Source organism: Leuciscus leuciscus, assembly GCF_965113295.1.
Source record: "Leuciscus leuciscus genome assembly, chromosome: 3".
NCBI lineage: Eukaryota > Metazoa > Chordata > Actinopteri > Cypriniformes > Leuciscidae > Leuciscus > Leuciscus leuciscus.
In genome coordinates this window covers 34,176,818-34,194,846 of record NC_138727.1, presented here as the reverse complement: position 1 = coordinate 34,194,846, position 18,029 = coordinate 34,176,818, and the positions used below count along the sequence as shown (strand labels likewise).

Genomic DNA, 18,029 nt, shown 5'->3' with positions numbered 1-18,029 from the left:
CCCATTCAATAACACACAACAAGCAGAGTAGTGCTAAGCTCCAGAGATTTTGGATCAGCTTTGGCTGTCTAAGACGCACAGATTGTTATTAACTCTGAACAGTCCTGAATTTAAATGAACCAATATTGAAGTGGGTGTATGTGGCTTACTGTGGTGGTGTAAGCTGCCTCCGGGTCGTCCTCCAGCACCCTGGACAGACCGAAGTCCGACACTTTACACACCAGGTTGTCATCCACAAGAATATTTCGTGCTGCCAGGTCCCGGTGGACATAGCCGATGTCGGACAGGTACATCATACCAGAGGCAATGCCACGCAGCATACCAACCAGCTGGATCACGGTGAAGTGCCCGTCATGCTTCTACAAAAGGCAAGAAGAGGAGCCAAAGGATGGGGGAAAAAAAAGAGTTGGAGATGTCTATATTTGATCACAATGAATAAAAAACATATTCAACTTTAACCAGACCTGATTGCAAAAACCAAAAAGAATATTAGTTTTTGTTTGGGTAGTTAATGCATAAAATGTTCATTGGCCTTTTTTAAACATCCAAAAACAAAACAAAAAGGATTTCATAAATAGTATAAAAGACAATATAAAATAGGTGCATTACATGAATGGATTAAATCGCCATTTATCCTTGACTAGTTCATTTCAAATGGTTCTGTGGTGTGATAAATTGCCTTCTGAAAATATAAATATTCCACGTAGTCTCTCAATAAAAGTTTAGTCATGTAATAACATGTAATAACTGGAGTTATGAACCGATAACGAAGAATCTTTCTCACAACTGGATCTATTTTTTCAAATACTGAAACCAAATGATTTTCATGATGTTCGGTGTTATTTAAGGTGCGTTTGTGGTGGAATGTGGATGAAACCATAATGAAATACTTTCAACATTTTCCCTGCATTGCTGTTCAACACTACTGAATCTAAAGCCTGGAACATACAGTGAACAATGTAGCCCGATTCCTGAACAAATGACTTGTATTAGCAGGTTTGTTTAGTAAATCTAAAACAGAACCATTTAGTCTGATACACAAACATATGACTCTTATGAACTGGATATTTTTAGTCCATGACAAATTCTTAATCTGTATTTCTTCAAAAGAAATAAACTAACTATTAATATAACAGTTAAGAAAAAGGAATCAGAAACAATGATCATACCTACTGTAGTAAAATAATAAGCAAAATGGCATATAGACCAGTGGTTCTCGACCTTTTTGACTCCAAGAGCTCACCCATCCAAAACAATTCAAAGGCCCCATGACTTTTCCAGTCATTTGTTATTCACTGGATAGCTGGCATAGTTAGAAAAATGTATGTATTCATCAAAATTATTGATTTGACTGTACTGGGACTATTAGATGAGAACTGAGCTGAGCTGACACTGTTTTCTCCAGTACTGAATACTGAATTGAACTAATTCCATAATTGATGAACTTTACACAGTCATTAAACAGAAGTGAATAAACACTGAACTGACCTCAGTGGAATCACTATTTTCTTTTTAGAGCTGCTTTACACATAATTGAACTATGTTTTTATCAGTGGATCATTATTTTCCTGTTTATCCCTGTAAAGCTGATTTGAAACAATCTCTATTGTATAAAGGGCTACACTTGTGACTTGACTTCACTTGACAAATGCTCATTGAGTTATGAGACTTTGGCTGCATTCCAAATTCAGAGGCTGCATCCTTCGAAGCAATCGGACTTTGAAGGCAACGCTTTGAAGGCAACGCGGTCGGACCGAGCGCTGTTAAATGGGACGATCTAGCCTACAGAGGACTGTTCTTGTCTCCTAGCAACTCCGAAAGCTGCCGTTGATGAGTGGCAGTGTTTGTACTGGACTTTTTATATTCAACTAGCCTACCTAAAAACAAAACAGGGTTCAAAACCTGTCTAGATATGTTCACCTTGGTGCATTTATGTACATAATAAAGAGCATAAACTATTTAAAATCACATCTTGGTAAGATGTAAGTCATCATTTGAACTGCTTTATATATATATATATATATATATATATATATATATTTATTTTTTTATTCTTACATTTGTATCATTAGATACATTAGACTATTCGAATTTTCAATTCATGTTGAAACCCAATACTTACATTTAAAAGTGTTAAAAGTGCAAATTCTCTAAGAAAATCTGTCGTCATTGACGCGCGATGAATTCTGGGGTAGAGTAGGACGCGAAGGATTGATCTGTTGTATTATTCATTGCGCTCGAAACTAAGGACGCATTTCAAGACCGCATTTGAAGGATCCTTCGAATTGGGACAGCCTTCATTGCGCAGCGGTGATGCAATCGGCCTTCGAATCAGATTTTATTCCTATAATGGCGTTTACAGTTATAGAAATCACACTTTTAAAATTAGGAACCCTGGTTCCTAAAAAAAGAGTTGTTGAGGAGTGAATTAAAATAAGAAATATCTTGATTTTTAGTAATTTAGTATTATTTTATTGCTTGTTTTGCCTTGCTTTGGACCCCTGTTTAAGAACCACTGTTTTAAATTGTCACATTGCAAGACATGCAAATTTCCAAAAGCATTTCATATTAACTATACATCTGCTGGCAAATTGCAAAATGCTCTTTGTAGTTAGGCGCTGTTTATGAGAAATGTTGAGTGTGGTATGCCATATTTCTATTGAATGTACCCTCAGAAAAGAGTCCAAGGAGCCATTCTCCATGTATTCCACCACTATCATCACAGGCCGACCTACAAAGAGGAAAAAAGGACACCTGTAAGTAATGGACTAAGTTACAGAGAAAGAAACAGAAGGAAATGGGACAGACATTGCTACATTACTGCCTGTCTTTGACCACAAGTCAAACCCAAAAGTTCACTTTTGCCTTCATCATCAGTACTTAGTTTCAATGAAATCAGTGATGCTGCTCTAAATCAGTGTATTATGCTGCTATATAATGGATTTAATATCTAGTAGCATGGTAGTGAATGGTAGAATAGATGAAAGACATGATATACCACTAGACCCTCAGACTGAGAAAGTAGTTTTTTTCTGGCTCATTATGGAGGTTGAAGGCAGTTCGATGTGTGGGGTGAAATCATTGATTGTGTGCGTGTCAGACAGAATCTGTGGGTGTAGCAAACATAGCGGAGAAACATGTTTGTTTTTTTACCGAGAGAAAACAGGTTTTGGCTGATGATGATTCAAGTTATTCTGTAATCAGTTTCAATTTGTATCTTCCATCAGCAATACACATCTTCACAATTTCCGTATCTGTTTTATTTATGCATTGCCTGCCATGCGTTTCAGACACAGCTGTGTTTGCTGGAGTTGTATTACACTCATGAATAAAGGGTATTACACTACAGTTAAAAAGCTTGGGGTCTGTAAGATTTTTTGTTAAAGAAATGTATACTTTTGTTCAGCAATAATTCATTAAATTGATCAAAAGTGACAGTAAATGCATTTAATGTTTTCTAATGATTTCTATTTCAAATAAATGCTGTTGTTTTGAACTTTCTATTTATCAAATAATACTGAAACAAATGCATCACAGTTTGCACAAAAATATTAAGTAGCACAACTGTTTTCAACAAGAAATATTTATTGAGCACCAAATCAGCATATTGGAATGATTTCTGAAGGTTAATATGAACCCGAAGACTGCACTTTTTTGATTTCAGTAAACTATACTTAATTTACTGTCTTTATCCAATTGATTTGTCCAATGTATACAGTATGAACTGACAAAACTAAGAAGTTATCTTAACTTTTGGGAGTAATTAAAAAAAGCCCATGCAAAATAAATAATTAAAATAAAATAAATAAATTATAATAGAAATTACGTGTTTTTTGTACACATATTTTTCTTTAATAATATTACAAATAGAACATTATTGTTATTATTATTTTACATTGTAATAATATTACAATATATTAATGTTTTATTTATTTAATATTTTTGCATTTTTGATGGGGAAAAAATGCAGCCTTGGTGAGTATAAGAAACTCCTTTCAAAAACATTTAAAAAATCTTACGGACTCCAAACTTTTGAACAGTAGTGTATGTTATCAGTGACCTATTAAATAGCCGTTTGCATCTTCAGAATGTAAAAGAAGTCAGAAAGTTCCTTACTCTTCGTGACCACGCCCTCCAGCCTGATGATGTTAGGGTTATCAAACTGTCCCATGATGCTCGCCTCTCGCAGGAAGTCCCGTCTCTGACGTTCAGTGTATCCTCCCTTCAAAGTCTTTATAGCCACGGGAATTTCCTTTTTCCCTGGGATACGGAGACGGCCACTACACACCTCCCCAAACTCGCCTGCAGAACACACTAAAGTCCATACTCACTGTCGTAGTATTTAGGGTTCCCGCTTGCACTTGTATATGAAGAGTTCAGATGCAAAAGCCTCTAAATGCCATCTGAAAATTTCTTATAGTATGATCATTTTTATAAAGCTTGTATATTTAAATTCAATAATTTCACTTAAATGGCAATGAAGATTACCTATTAATTGTCATTTAAGTGAAATTACTGAACTTAAATATACAAGCTTAATAAAAATGATCATTCTATAAGAAAATTTCAGATGGCATTTAGAGGCTTTTGCATCTGAACTCTTCATATACTTATCCACTAGGTGGCAGTCAAACTATATCAAACAAACATGTTCACTTTACAAAGGCTCTCCTTTTGACAATTATTTCCCACTGAATTATTTCCTACTTATCTCACAGAAGATTAGATTCTAATCATTTTGTCTTCTGAGAATAACAAAGTGATTTTTCAGAGAGACATTTAAGATCTTAACTGTGAAAATGATCTTAAATATATTTTAATTAGACACAAAAGAGAAACCAAAGCCAAGATCTAGAGACTAAAGGAGAGAAAGACGAATGAAGAAATCTATTTAATGACACATTTTCAGTTTAGATCATGCTGCATAAATAGCTGGAGTGGATTATGGGCTGCTGAGGCACAGAGTGAAGTGAGCTGTAAAAAGAGCTCTGACCTGCTCCGATGACCCTTTCGATTCGGATACGAGATGGATCGATTTCCTTGGCAAACTCATGAACGGCTTGTGAAGGGTCCTCATAAGTGTCTGGGTCAATGTAAGTCTTTAATCCTGGGAATGGCACTATAAAAACAGGTCAAAGGTTGAAATATTTTTTTTTTTCTTTTTTGGAGAAAATATGAAAAAAAAAATACAGTATGTGAGTGAGTGTGTAATTAAGGTCTCATACCATGACCATTTTGATACTGCGTTCTTTTTTTGTCTTCTGACTTTATCTTAGATTTTATGTACCACTGACACCTGTTCAAGAAAAGAGAAATGTAATTGATCGATGATTTTGTTGACATACTGTCCACATTTAACACATTTAGAGACTTCAGCACTGTCCGTGGTTCTGAAGTCAGTGTTTCTGTCTGTGGGCCTGAGTGGACAGCACTCATGATTGGTAACCATAAAAACTCAAGACATATGGGTAAATGGCTCCTCAAAACCCTCAAATGATGAAATTAAAATGATGCTACTCCAGAGAGAACTTCTCAGAAGTGTTCATTTGTAATTTGATTTCTTTTCTCGACAAATGAGGACACTGATTCTGTCCATCATCAAGAGCTCTTGATTTATTTGAGAGCTGCTCACAAATCTGCAGGAGCAGCTGAACACGGTGCCATCAGCCCCTGCAGCTGTGCGAGGATGTGATGGCACAGGGTCTGGCTGACTGAGGTTTCACACAGCGCGCTGCACATGCTGATATTGCGAATCACAGGACTGTGTGGCATGTTTAAGCTTGCTGTCAGTCTCACAGCAGGCCATTTCATGGCAGCACACACGGCCGCTGCCGGGAGGCTGCAGCATTCCGACTAATTAGGCAGCGACATGGCTCAGCCAATCGGAAAATAGAAAGGTGCTCCGTGGCCAACAGGCCTATTAGGAGATGGATGGATAAGCAAGGAGCTAAATTAAGGGTAAATTAGTGAATGAAAGAAAATACATATCCATGACATCCATAGACAGACAGACAGACAGACAGACAGATAGATAGACATAGATAGATAGATAGATAGATAGATAGGCAGACAGAGATAGATAGATAGATAGACAGACAGACAGAGACATGGGTGGATGGATGGATGGATGGATGGACGGACGGACGGACGGACGGATGGATGGATGGATGGATAGACAGACAGACAGAGATGGATGATGGATAGATAGATAGATGGATGGATGGATGGATGGATGGATGGATGGACGGACGGACGGACGGACGGACGGACGAATGGATGGACGGATGGATGGATGGATGGATAGACAGACAGACAGAGATGGATGATGGACAGATAGATAGATAGATAGATAGATAGATAGATAGATAGATACATGGATGGATGGATGGATGGATGGATAGATAGATAGATACATGGATGGATGGATGGATGGATGGACGGACGGATGGATGGATGGATAGATAGATACATGGATGGATGGATGGATGGATGGACGGACGGATGGATGGATAGATAGATAGATAGATACATGGATGGATGGATGGATGGATGGATAGACAGACAGACAGAGATGGATGATGGATAGATAGATAGATGGATGGATGGATGGATGGATGGATGGATGGACGGACGGACGGATGGATGGACGGATGGATGGATGGATAGACAGACAGACAGAGATGGATGATGGATAGATAGATAGATAGATAGATAGATAGATAGATAGATAGATACATGGATGGATGGATGGATAGATGGATGGATGGATGCAGGATGGATGGATGGATGGATGGATGGATGGATGGATGGATGGATGGATGGATAGATAGATAGATAGATAGAAACAACATCTGTTCATCAATCCTGGAGCGTAGAGAATCAAATCTGCCCTCTCATTATTTGCTCCCTAATTACCTGCCAGTGATGAGAAGGAAGAGGGTAAGAATGACGAGGAGAGAGAAACCCCCCACTGTGGCTGTAACAATCACCAACACCTGGCCCTGATCAGCTGCCTCCTCAGAGTCTGACATAGTGAAAGATAGTGAGTGAGTGAGTGCGTTTGTGTGCATGTGAGAGAGAAAGAGAGAAGAAAAAAACAAAGAAGCACAAAACTATAAAGTCACTTTTTCACACATTCATGTGATCGTTTTGGTCCGTGGGGTTGTGTAACAGTTGCAGACTGGCATTCATGATGTCCACAAGCTCATTCTATCAGACTCAGAAATAGCCTTAATGCCAGGAGAGAGGTTGGTAGGTGTTTACATACATTCTGTGCACTTAAGTATTCATGGTAAACAGAAAATGTTCCTGTCAAAATTTTTTTTTAAACTCTACTCACGCAGCCGACATGGTTTGACCACAATCTTAGAAAATTGGACATAACTGCAGCGTTTTAGGCTAACAGGTATTGAAATGAGGCATTTTTAGAGAAACGCTTACTCTCGTCTCCTGTGGCGAACTCAAACTTGGGGCTGTAACTGCTGAAGCCAGCCAGGGTACGAGCGCGCACATGGAACGCGTAAACCGTTGAGGGCTTTAGTCCTGTCACTATTGCGCTTGGAGATTTTGTACGTGTAGAGGAGTAACTTAACTGTTCCTGTTCCTAAACATAAAGAGATTTTATTTAGCATAATGATCTTATGTAACGTTTATTATGTAAAGATGTTTTCAGTCTTGGTGAGTTACCTTTTCATAATATTTGATCTCGTAGTCCAGGATGGCAGCATGTGGCAGTTCAGTTTCCTGCCAGGAGAGGGCGATACTAGTTTGAGATGCCCAGTCCTTTCTCACCACACCTACCAGAGATGGACCTGAGAGGTAAAAACAACTAGTTAGTGAGGGTGATTTAACTAAAGCAACGGGGCTTTCCATAAACATGTGCTGAAAATGGGTTTGTTACTCAAAGCTTTTCTACACAGGTAACTTTACTCCCATATGGTGCTCAAAAAGATAAACAGCACCAACAGAGCCATTGTCTCATAACGCCATGGGCTATAATAGGTCCTTTTACAATATGCTTTAAAACAACACGCTTGGGTGTCTCTAATTCAATTGTATATTAATCAATGCTGTAAATTGATTGAAAAATTGAAACAGTAAATGCACATAATGTAAACCCCACTTAAATGTCTTTAAAGGTGACATATTATGCCCCTTTTCACAAGATGTGATATAAATCTATGGTGTCCCCAGAATGTGTATGTGAAACCTTACGGAGAGACTCGGGAAGAGGTTGCAACTTTTAGACTGAATGGTTAGTGGATACATTTATGTAGTTGTTGTGGAGTTACATTGATTCATCTCATTGACTTGCATGTACTGTCATGTTTAACTTTTGCACAAGTTTACATGTTTCCCCGAAGTCTTCATAAGACAGCTGTGACATTTTTTGGTCAAATAGTGTTCTGTACTCGTCTGTGCAGCCAACGACAGAACGGTTTGCATGCTTTGCTCCAACTTTTGCCATTGTGTTAGAACTGGTTACACTGTTGTCGCTTGCGAAACCAAATGGCGGCGGCGTGGGTGTAAATGTGCAGATTAAAGGGGCGGTAATATCATAATAAGATCCCCTTCCTATGTCAGAAGGGGAGCGGAATCTGATCGGCTTATTTTTTTTTGACATGCTTGCAGAGAAAGGCTTACCAAAACAAAGTTACTGGGTTGTCACTTTTTTATGCACAGGGGACCCGATTAAAGCATTTAAACACAGACAAAGTCAGTTTTTCATGATATGTCCCCTTTAATCAAGAATTTTATGTTTATTTACTGTAGGTACAATCTCAACATATATTAATAAGAAAGCAAAACTTCTAGAACTGCATGCATCTTGCGGAAGAACATTGTAGCCGGAGTTACTTCTCTCTGTTTATGTCTATGACGCAGGTATTGGGCTACTCCGCAGTGTTACGACCTATACCGGTCTAAAATAGTCCGAATATAAACACGTATTATAGGTGTACCATAGTGATTCAGGATTAGACAAAAACATGGTTTGAAAAATGGATTCTTGATGTACTCGCTTATTATAATTTTTTTTGTAAATGTTGTACACAAAAAAAGTTACAGACAGCAGCTTTAAATGTGCTTAAATCGGATATAAGGAGTCACTTGGGTAATGTGGTTTTCAGCCAAAAAGCTTTGGTTATCATAGCACATGTGATTGCAAAACAAATCAAGCTCTGATACTTTGTTTCAATTTAAGAGAAATGTGTGTGTGTTTTTTTGGTGTGTTTTTTTTACACAAGCTTTTGAAACTTTTGCTTTGAAGCTCTGCTTATACTATGTGAAGATAATGCACTCAGTCATGGCTCAGTCAGGTGGAAGAACCCAAGAAAAAAAGAAAAAAACACAAGGAAAATCCATTAAGGCTCTGTGTCTAAAGCCATTTGCAATTAGCACAATTAGTGAAGTCTATAAGCCTCTGCACTTAAGATGATGGTACGTGCACATTCATACTTAAACACGCTCGAACAATCGTGTACACCACAAAAACTGTTTGCTGCTTCTTTCTAATACTGTATGCTTTAACAGAAACCATTTCGCTTTTTTCCGTCCCTTTCACCCCATCGACTGAAATGACGCCCACAGGTAGGTGGAGCCCATCTCTAATTGAATCCTGGAGCAGATTAAAGTAGTGGGTGAATGGCATTAGCCAGCTTGATTGAATTTCTCCCAGGTAAATATTCACTCTGGAAGCCCACAGAGACTGCCAGCACGGTAATCACAACCTCTGTCAAAGTAATCAATCTCTCACTGTTAAAACAGCTGGGAAAATATAAGGGGTGGACAGGGAACGGGAGGGTTTTAGGTATAGCAAAGTTGCAAAGAGAGAGAGAGAGAGAGAGAGAGAGAGAGAGAGAGAGAGAGAGGATTTAGGCAGCCGGTAAACAGCAGAGAGCGGCGTTCAGTGATGTGCAGTATTGGGCGGAACTGCCTGAGATCCTGTGGGATATCAGCAAAGTGATTTGGAAAGAAAATAAGAGAATAAGACATCGGTTTTGCTAAGGTTACCACCTGTGACACAATCTCTCTGTCTGTTTGTCTCTCTCGGCAACCACAAGGGCTTTATCTAAATGTGCAATGCTGTCTATCTTCCATCTACTATGTCTCTACAAATTTGCGCGTTGGAGATATATTGGAACGGTGTTTGATGAAAACCCCATGTTGTTTGTCTGATTTGACTGCGGCGGGAGAAGCTACGTGCTGGATCTCTCTCATGAGAGACAGCTCATCTTTTATTGAGAAGGGACGGACAGTCTGTGACATCTGACTACTTTAGACATGCGTGAGGAGGAAACATGTAGGTTTGCACAAAAATATTGAAGTCAGAGCGACTGTGGAGAACAGGCAGCACCTTAATAAATAATGAAGCTTCATCATGTCTCTATTTACAGAGGTAGAGATTGATTTCAGAATGGAATATTATCCAGGAACAGAGAGGGCAAAAAAAGAGTATATTTCTGATTCTGTGACTGCCTGAACTTAGCTGGAGTTGTCAGCCAGTGAAAGGGCAGGAGGATGAACTTGGCTGCAAAAACAAAATGACATTATGACTCAAAACAGACCCAGTGAAGGACAGCTGAGGGTTACTTCACAATTTATTCAATATTTATCTGTATCTATCTTAATCATTAATGACATGTTGGACAATAAGTCAGAAACCATTCTGAAACACAAACACTACCGTTAAAAAAAGTGGGGTCAGTAATTTATTTATGTTTCGATACTTTTATTCAGCATAGATGCAATTAATTGATCAAAAGTGACAGTAAGACATTTATAATGTTACAAAAATGTTGATTCATCAAAGAATTCTGAAAAAAGTATCACAGTTTCCACAAAAAAATTAATATTTTTTTAACATTGATAATAATAAGAAATGTTTCTTGAGCACCAAATCAGCATATTGGATCATGTGGCACTGAAGACTGGAGTAATGGCTGCTGAAAATTCAGCTTTGTCATGACAGGAATACAGTAAATTACATTTTAAAATATGTTAGAAAACAGTTATTTTAAATTGTAGGCTACTTGTAAATTACTGCATGTTTGATCAAATAAATGAGCATAAGAGACTGTTTTAACATTGACAGAGGTGTAAAGTGTACCTGAAAACCATACTTAAGTAAAAGTAGAGATAACTTACAAGTCACCAATGCCAATACCAAAGTATTTTACTGGTACTAAATTTAGGCTCAAAGATGTACTAGTCCTCAACACCCAAGAGACATGCCAGTGAAGAGATTGGGGTGAAAAATCACATTGTTTCTGAAATCGAAATAAAACTGAACAACCTAATATTGCAATAAATCAAGCTCGACACAACAGCCTCTTAAACGTCTACAAACACAGTCTCAGTTAAGCTCAAGAGCTCAAAAAGGGCATAAGTGAACCAATATCCTCTAAAAAGGTCTCTTCGGTATAAGGGATAAATAAAACAATATTAGGTCATATTAAACAGTCAAAGCCAACTTGCACTGGATGTTCTGGTTTCGGCCTCATCACTGGCTGAAACCATGTCCTTATCTCATATATGCGATTCAGTAACTACCTGCTTATGCACTCACATTCACATAAAGTAGCCTTGTTGACAAGTTTGGCTGAGAAAGGGCAAAATGCACAAGATACAATGTACCTTCAATGCTCTGTAGATGGCGATATCACTTATTTTGCAGCAGAAATTAACTGCTGCAGAAAAAGTTAGGTGCCATGCAAAATGTAATAGCAAAATGTAATGAGTAATTACAAATAAAAAAAAATGAACATGCTGTATACTTGATGAAAATGCAGTCAAGTAAAAGTGGCTAATATCTTCGATACTCAGTCAAAGCACAAAGTATTAAAAAAGACAAAAATATACTTTTAGCGACCCCAAACAGAAGTGTAATATTGATATGGACATAAAAGTCTCTTTTTGAACTATTGATTGGGTTTGGGTTATTTGACACTTTTTATTGAATAATAGGAAATGAAACTTCATGTTCAACGTCTCAGAAACTTTCATGCTTACTGCTAGGCCATGATTCTGAAAAATTAAAAAAGTTTTGATGATGTTCCTGACAAAAACTTAAGTATTTTTGTTAACTGAATTGGTTAAGGTTAAGGTTAAACTTTTGCCAGTGTGGTGTGTTGAATTGTCATAACAAGCCTTAGTTGTTAATTAGCCTGAAGCACCAAGGATCACGCAAGAAGGAAGTGAAAGGAGAAACAGCAACACGTTATTTTACAGTGTCCTTGTTGCACATGTTACATGTTACTGTGGTAATTACATGCAGCTAAACCTAAACCCTATTCCTAACCCTATAGAAAGTACATAGAAAGTACTATTATTACTCAGTACTTAAATGTATAATTACACTGTAACACGGACACCTTAAAATAAAGAATAACCGGATAAACTGCTTACACAAACACATCCAAACATATACGTTCAAAAAAGAGGCAAAAACTGAGGCACTAATGTACAGTCATTATGCGGAGCTGACCTGCAGTTTTATTTTAATTAGCTTCCCTGCTCTGCAAAGGGGATCTCGCATTGACTCTTACACCTGCACAATGCCTAAATGATGACTTTCCCTCGTAATCAGAAATCATACCACACTAGTGAAGCAATCTTAATAATATGATAATTGGATGTTGCTTGTTTTCGCAAGATACATTTTTACCTTGCATTCTCTCAGAGAGTTTACCAAAATGACAGTAAAAGAATATGTGGCACAATTTAATAAAAGAGACACATTAAAATGCACATGCACACGCTTGTGGGCACACATAGTGAACACGCAACCTAAATTCTTGTTTTATCGGAGATAGAAACTGTTCTGACACCTACATGTCTTGTCGATTTCAAAAGATTTATTGCATTCATGAGAGGAAACGAGGGGAAAAGAGAGCCCTGTTAATGCACATAGCCTACTTATTCTATTTCCCATTGCTCCCCCCCCCCCCCCCCCCTCCTAGAATTATATACAAGATTAAACAGAAATGCTTCCTATAGCTCCTATAATCTTATCCTCTAAGTGTATCTCATATAGTCAAGTTACAATAAGTGAACACACTCTTCTGAGAGTGCGAACCTGAGCTCACTACAGCTAAGCAGAAATGTGTAGGTGGAGTTGTGGCATAGTGGTTAGCGCACAGGCTCCAGACATACTGAACTGTGGTGTGCATGTGAGAGATGTAGATCTGAATCCAGTTTATATAAATAACAGAATACAAAACAGTTGATGGGCCCCATTGACTACCATGGAAGTCAATGGGGTCCATCAACTGTCTGGTTACCGACATTCTTCAAAATATCTTTTGTGTTCAGCAGAATTAAGAAATTCATACCGGTTTAGAACAACTCGAGGGTGAGTACATGATGACAGAATGTTCATTTTTGTGTGAACTATCCCACTAATAAAACAAGATCAAGTATATGAAGTTCATTTTCTAAGTGAGTCAGGTGTTAAGTAATATATTAACAATCAGGGTTAATCAAGTTTTGTAGTGTAAGACTTAATTTAAACATGTGGAATGTTTGCTTTCTGTTTACAGCAGCTGAGGTTTTATCTCTCCGACTGTGAATGAGTTTACCAGGTGCTCTGAGATCGGGAAGATCCAACACAGAGTTTGACAAAGCCATGTTTGATTTGTTGTCGGCAATGAAAACAACTCCAATTCAGATTCAGAGATGAATAATGAGAGACGATCAAGTATTTGTCTAAACACACTCAAAAATCATCCACCCCCAGAAACACACGCGGGTCTCTCAGAGGCTCACAAACAGCAGCAATTAACTGGAGAATGAAGCAGCTGCAGTAAATATGCAGTCGATACGGCAGAACTCAGGATGAGTGCCGATCACGTGATTACAAAGGCATGTGAGATGTGCACAAGCTTATTCTTTCTGTAATGGCTGTGTGCATGGATGTATGAGTCGGTATGTTTATGAGTGTGTACAGGGAGTATACAAGTCTGTGTGTGTGTGTTTGCATGATTTGAGAGTCAGAATACCTTTTTATAGGCCAGTCGATATTTGTTTCAAATAAACTGACTTTTTGGTAAAAGCAGTGAGGCATTACTACATCGAACACAAGCAGTTTGAGCTGAAGGGAGTCGGGTCATCATAATCAATATTAATTCACTCTTTTTGTAGTTCAGGGGTAATTAACAAGCTACAGTGAATTAGTGTCCCACCTCTGTCTCTTCAAGCTCATTGCCGGTGATACGTTTCAGAACAAATGTGAAATTGATATGGTTCTGATACTAGTATAAATAGGACAACAGACGGTGTGGCAGTTGTGTGAAATACAATGCGATTGAAAACTGAAAAAGCCAATCAAAACATCAGCTCAGTTCAGCTCCTAAGCCAGCTGTGCCAAGCAAAAATAAGATGAAAAGAGCAAGAGAGAGGCTGGAAGTGAGTGAGAAAGTAATAATAAAAAATAAAAAAACCCAGTAGATTGTCTCTAGGAATAATTGTTTGTTCCGGTAACAGATTTGTCTTGGAGTGTGGAAAAAATAGATGATATTCTGTTCCCCTCCCCTGTCCAACCAGATCTTAATTACGGGACCTATATGGGCCATTATGTGCCAACACCTGGCCTCATGGGGAAAATTTGTACATTGCATAATTTTTCACTTTGAGCTGTTCCCACTGCCAGGAAAAATAAATAGCTAAATATATAAATAAAATCAGAGAGCCACAGAGAGAAAGTGAGAGAGTGAGGGAAGGAGGTGGTAAAAAATAACATAAATAGGCTCTCTAATCCCCCTTTTCTCTCCGCTCTGGGTAAAGACAGAACAACAAAGATTAGAAGAAAATTGCAGAAGTGTAAATACGTTCGCAAAGCTAGATGTCTAGAGAATAAAGTAAAAAAAAAAAAGCTTTGAACACCATTCTATGTGAACTGAGTGAAGAAAATAATGACTTGAAAAACAATGTACTCTACATTACTGTAACAGAAGCAGGGTTGCCTTAAACTACAGAGGAAACAACACATTAAATAAACAATCCCTGTATATTACCCAGGCAGCACTCCTTTGGCCTGCGAGGATGAATATATCATTGATACAATAATAACAAAAGAAGAGTCCAAACATCCAATGAAAACATCCACTGGAAAGATCTACGTTCTGAATTACATGTCTGATTGTCAGACTAGAAAACATGTGTTTTATTCTGCTGAAAAGCCTAAGTCCACCATGACCACCAATGAAAACACCTTACACAACTAAAACCAAAAATAGCTTATGGAAAAGTCCTTCAGTGCATGTCCACGAACAAAATAGTTACTAACGGTAGGCTCACACAGACTTTTTGATGGAAAATTCTGTACAGTAAACATGGTAAAATGTTCTAAATGGAGCTGACAGTACGACAGTAGCTGCATCTATATGGACCCTAATAATCCAATTGTAATCTAACTAGTAGCACAATCAGAATAAAAAGTCTCATGTAAACACGCCAATCAGAATGAACTGGCCAGATCTGATTAAAATTTTACTCAGATTGTAAGGGGTGGTTTATTCCTTTTGTAATCTAATCAAGAGTACATGTAAACAATTGATCGGATTGAAAGCCGAAACTGGAAAGTGCTGCGCATGTGCAATGACAGAAATAATGTCATGACGTGTGACGTGCGGAACGACCTGTTCTTCTTGTTGAATTGCGTCATAAATGACTGTAGTCTGTGCCATTCTAAAATTCTTCTTACACTCATCTTCTGTGAAGTGGAGCAGGACAACATCCCAGCAGTCCTTGTTTCAGACTCTCATCCACAGATGACTGGTTTTGGGTGCGGGAAGGGAAGGGACTTTTTTACCGCTTGATAAATATAAGTCTGCTTTTTAAAACAAAGAAAAGGAGAATGGGTGGTATTGCAACAACAGCGGGGAACTCTTTATATTCGTGCAGTGTGCACATGTCAACAGATGAAATCCAATCAGAAGCTTGTGACATAAATGCACACATCAACCCAATCACTTTTTTTAGCGTTCATGTAAACACTATGTTCGGATTCATCAATCATCATGAATTAATTCAGATTGAAGCAAAAAAAAAAAAAAGTTTCCATGTAAACTTAGCTACTTTTATGTTTAGCTTTCAGTATTAAAGCATTTAGCATTACAAAGTTAATTGGTAACACATTACCATGTCTTCTTCACTGGGCATGACCATTGTTCTGTCGCTTTGTGTTGTGTCACAACAGATTAAGGCCGTCTACCAGTGGCAAGGCCAAACATTTTGAAGTGAGTGGACCTTGGTGAAATAGGGTGGACCTCAATGCCTACTCTCAAAATTACACAATTTTACAATAAATGGGATATAAATAATTTGACAGTTAAGATTAGTTAAATGTTATTTATTGTCAGCCAAAAGTTTTATGAAACAACAAAATCCATTTATAAATAAAATAACCTGCTTCTGATTGCTTTTAGAGGGAAACGCAGCATAGACTACTGGTCTAGGATCAGTTTTCTCCGTAATAATAGCATATTAGCGATTTGGCAAATTATAGTGCGCAGCACTAGAGTTTTTGTTTAGTGCTGAGTACTGAGGATTTCGTTCTCAAATCCTCTCATTATAACAAAGTGTAAAAAAGGCTATTGTTTGCTGTCACTCTAACCTCTCTCTTTTAAATCTCACCCTCTGTACATCGAGGCACACGCATACGCAGCACCTTGCCTGAGCCAATCAGTGTCCAGAAACCTTGACCACGTGATCTTAGTGATCTCCACGTAGTTCAGTACAGCGGAGACGCACGCTAAAGTGACAGCGGCATAATAAGTGTTTATATTTCACCTAACTGATGAAGCTTGTTTCCGCCACAGAATAAAACTTTTTAAAGGATAATTGTGCCTTTCTATCTCACGATTTAGAGACTTTTTTTCCTCAGAATTGCGAGATATAAACTCGCAATTGCGTGTTATAAAGTCAGAATTGCGAGATATAAACTCGCAATTGACAGTTAGTTATATAGTTTATATCTCACAATTCTGACTTTATAACTCGCAATAACGTGTTACGGCGCTTTCTTTTGAATAACTGCATAACAGCGACTCAATTTTTCCAAAAAGATGCTTTGGTAGGATGCTAATGGTGGTTTGGGCTATTAGTAAGATGCGAAAGTAGTTGTTTCATGTTGTGGCCGCACTACCACCTGGGGTGTGCTTTTTTATTCCACTTCTCCCTATATATTTTTATTCTTTTATTAATTTTACCTGTCAATGCTTCAGAGTGTCTTCACTCACCACCATATTGTTTATGCCGTGTCCGCTGTCCGCTGCAATGTGAGAACTGTGTTCAATACATCGCTCAATTCCGCTGTAAGTCGATGATGGGCGGGAAAAGGTAGAACGATAGAAATGATAATGCACCAATTACAACAAAGAATCGCGAGTTTACACCACCCCATTGGACACACAGTTAAATGGGAAGCTAACATGACAGTAGATTACGGAATTTCGAAGCCAAACCCCCCCCCCAAAAAACGAGTATACAGATATCTGAAAGAGATCTTTGCAGGGCTCCGGTTTTGTGCGGGTCTGCTCACAGGAAATCACACTGAATTACAGAAACATCTGAAAAGGCACAGACTGAGGAGGCCAATTTCACATTTTGATAGACTAGAATCAGACGGATAAAATCATTATGATGTCTGACAGGATTAATCTGGGCTTATTAAGTTCATAATTGCATATTAATATGCCATTTTACCAATGCTATCAGTGGGCAAGCAAATACATCTTCATTAGAGTTTAAACAGGTGACTGCCATTTCACTCTTACGGTCTGTGTTGTTGACAGAAATTGAACAAGAATTGCAATCCATCCATCATCCTCTTAAATTCGCAATGGAAAACAAAAGCAGAAAAATTGGGGAAGAGATAGAGAGAGAAAAAAAGAGAGAGAGAAAGACAGATGGCACCAAAATTGCAACAGTTCGTCTCTGTTCTCCGATTTATTGACAATGCCCAGCACTTATACATTAGCATTCCACTATTCAAACAATATGTGTGCAATCACCATCAGCCTGCCACTCAC

General features: G+C 38.1%; 1 protein-coding gene across 3 annotated transcripts in view; it reads right to left on the bottom strand.

Annotated features, from left to right (window-relative positions):
• epha6 (eph receptor A6) overlaps nt 1-18,029 on the bottom strand; it is a gene marked incomplete at its 3' end in the record, with an annotated part of 171,130 nt that overhangs the window by 4,844 nt on the left and 148,257 nt on the right. For all 3 annotated transcript variants that reach the window (XM_082164013.1, XM_082164014.1, XM_082164015.1), the window contains exons 6-13: nt 7,687-7,811; nt 7,441-7,603; nt 6,916-7,024; nt 5,226-5,296; nt 4,994-5,119; nt 4,117-4,302; nt 2,670-2,731; nt 150-359 (exon numbers count right to left, since the gene is read on the bottom strand). In XM_082164013.1, coding sequence (XP_082020139.1) covers nt 150-359; nt 2,670-2,731; nt 4,117-4,302; nt 4,994-5,119; nt 5,226-5,296; nt 6,916-7,024; nt 7,441-7,603; nt 7,687-7,811 — 1,052 coding nt within the window. The remainder of the gene's footprint in view (nt 1-149; nt 360-2,669; nt 2,732-4,116; nt 4,303-4,993; nt 5,120-5,225; nt 5,297-6,915; nt 7,025-7,440; nt 7,604-7,686; nt 7,812-18,029) is intronic.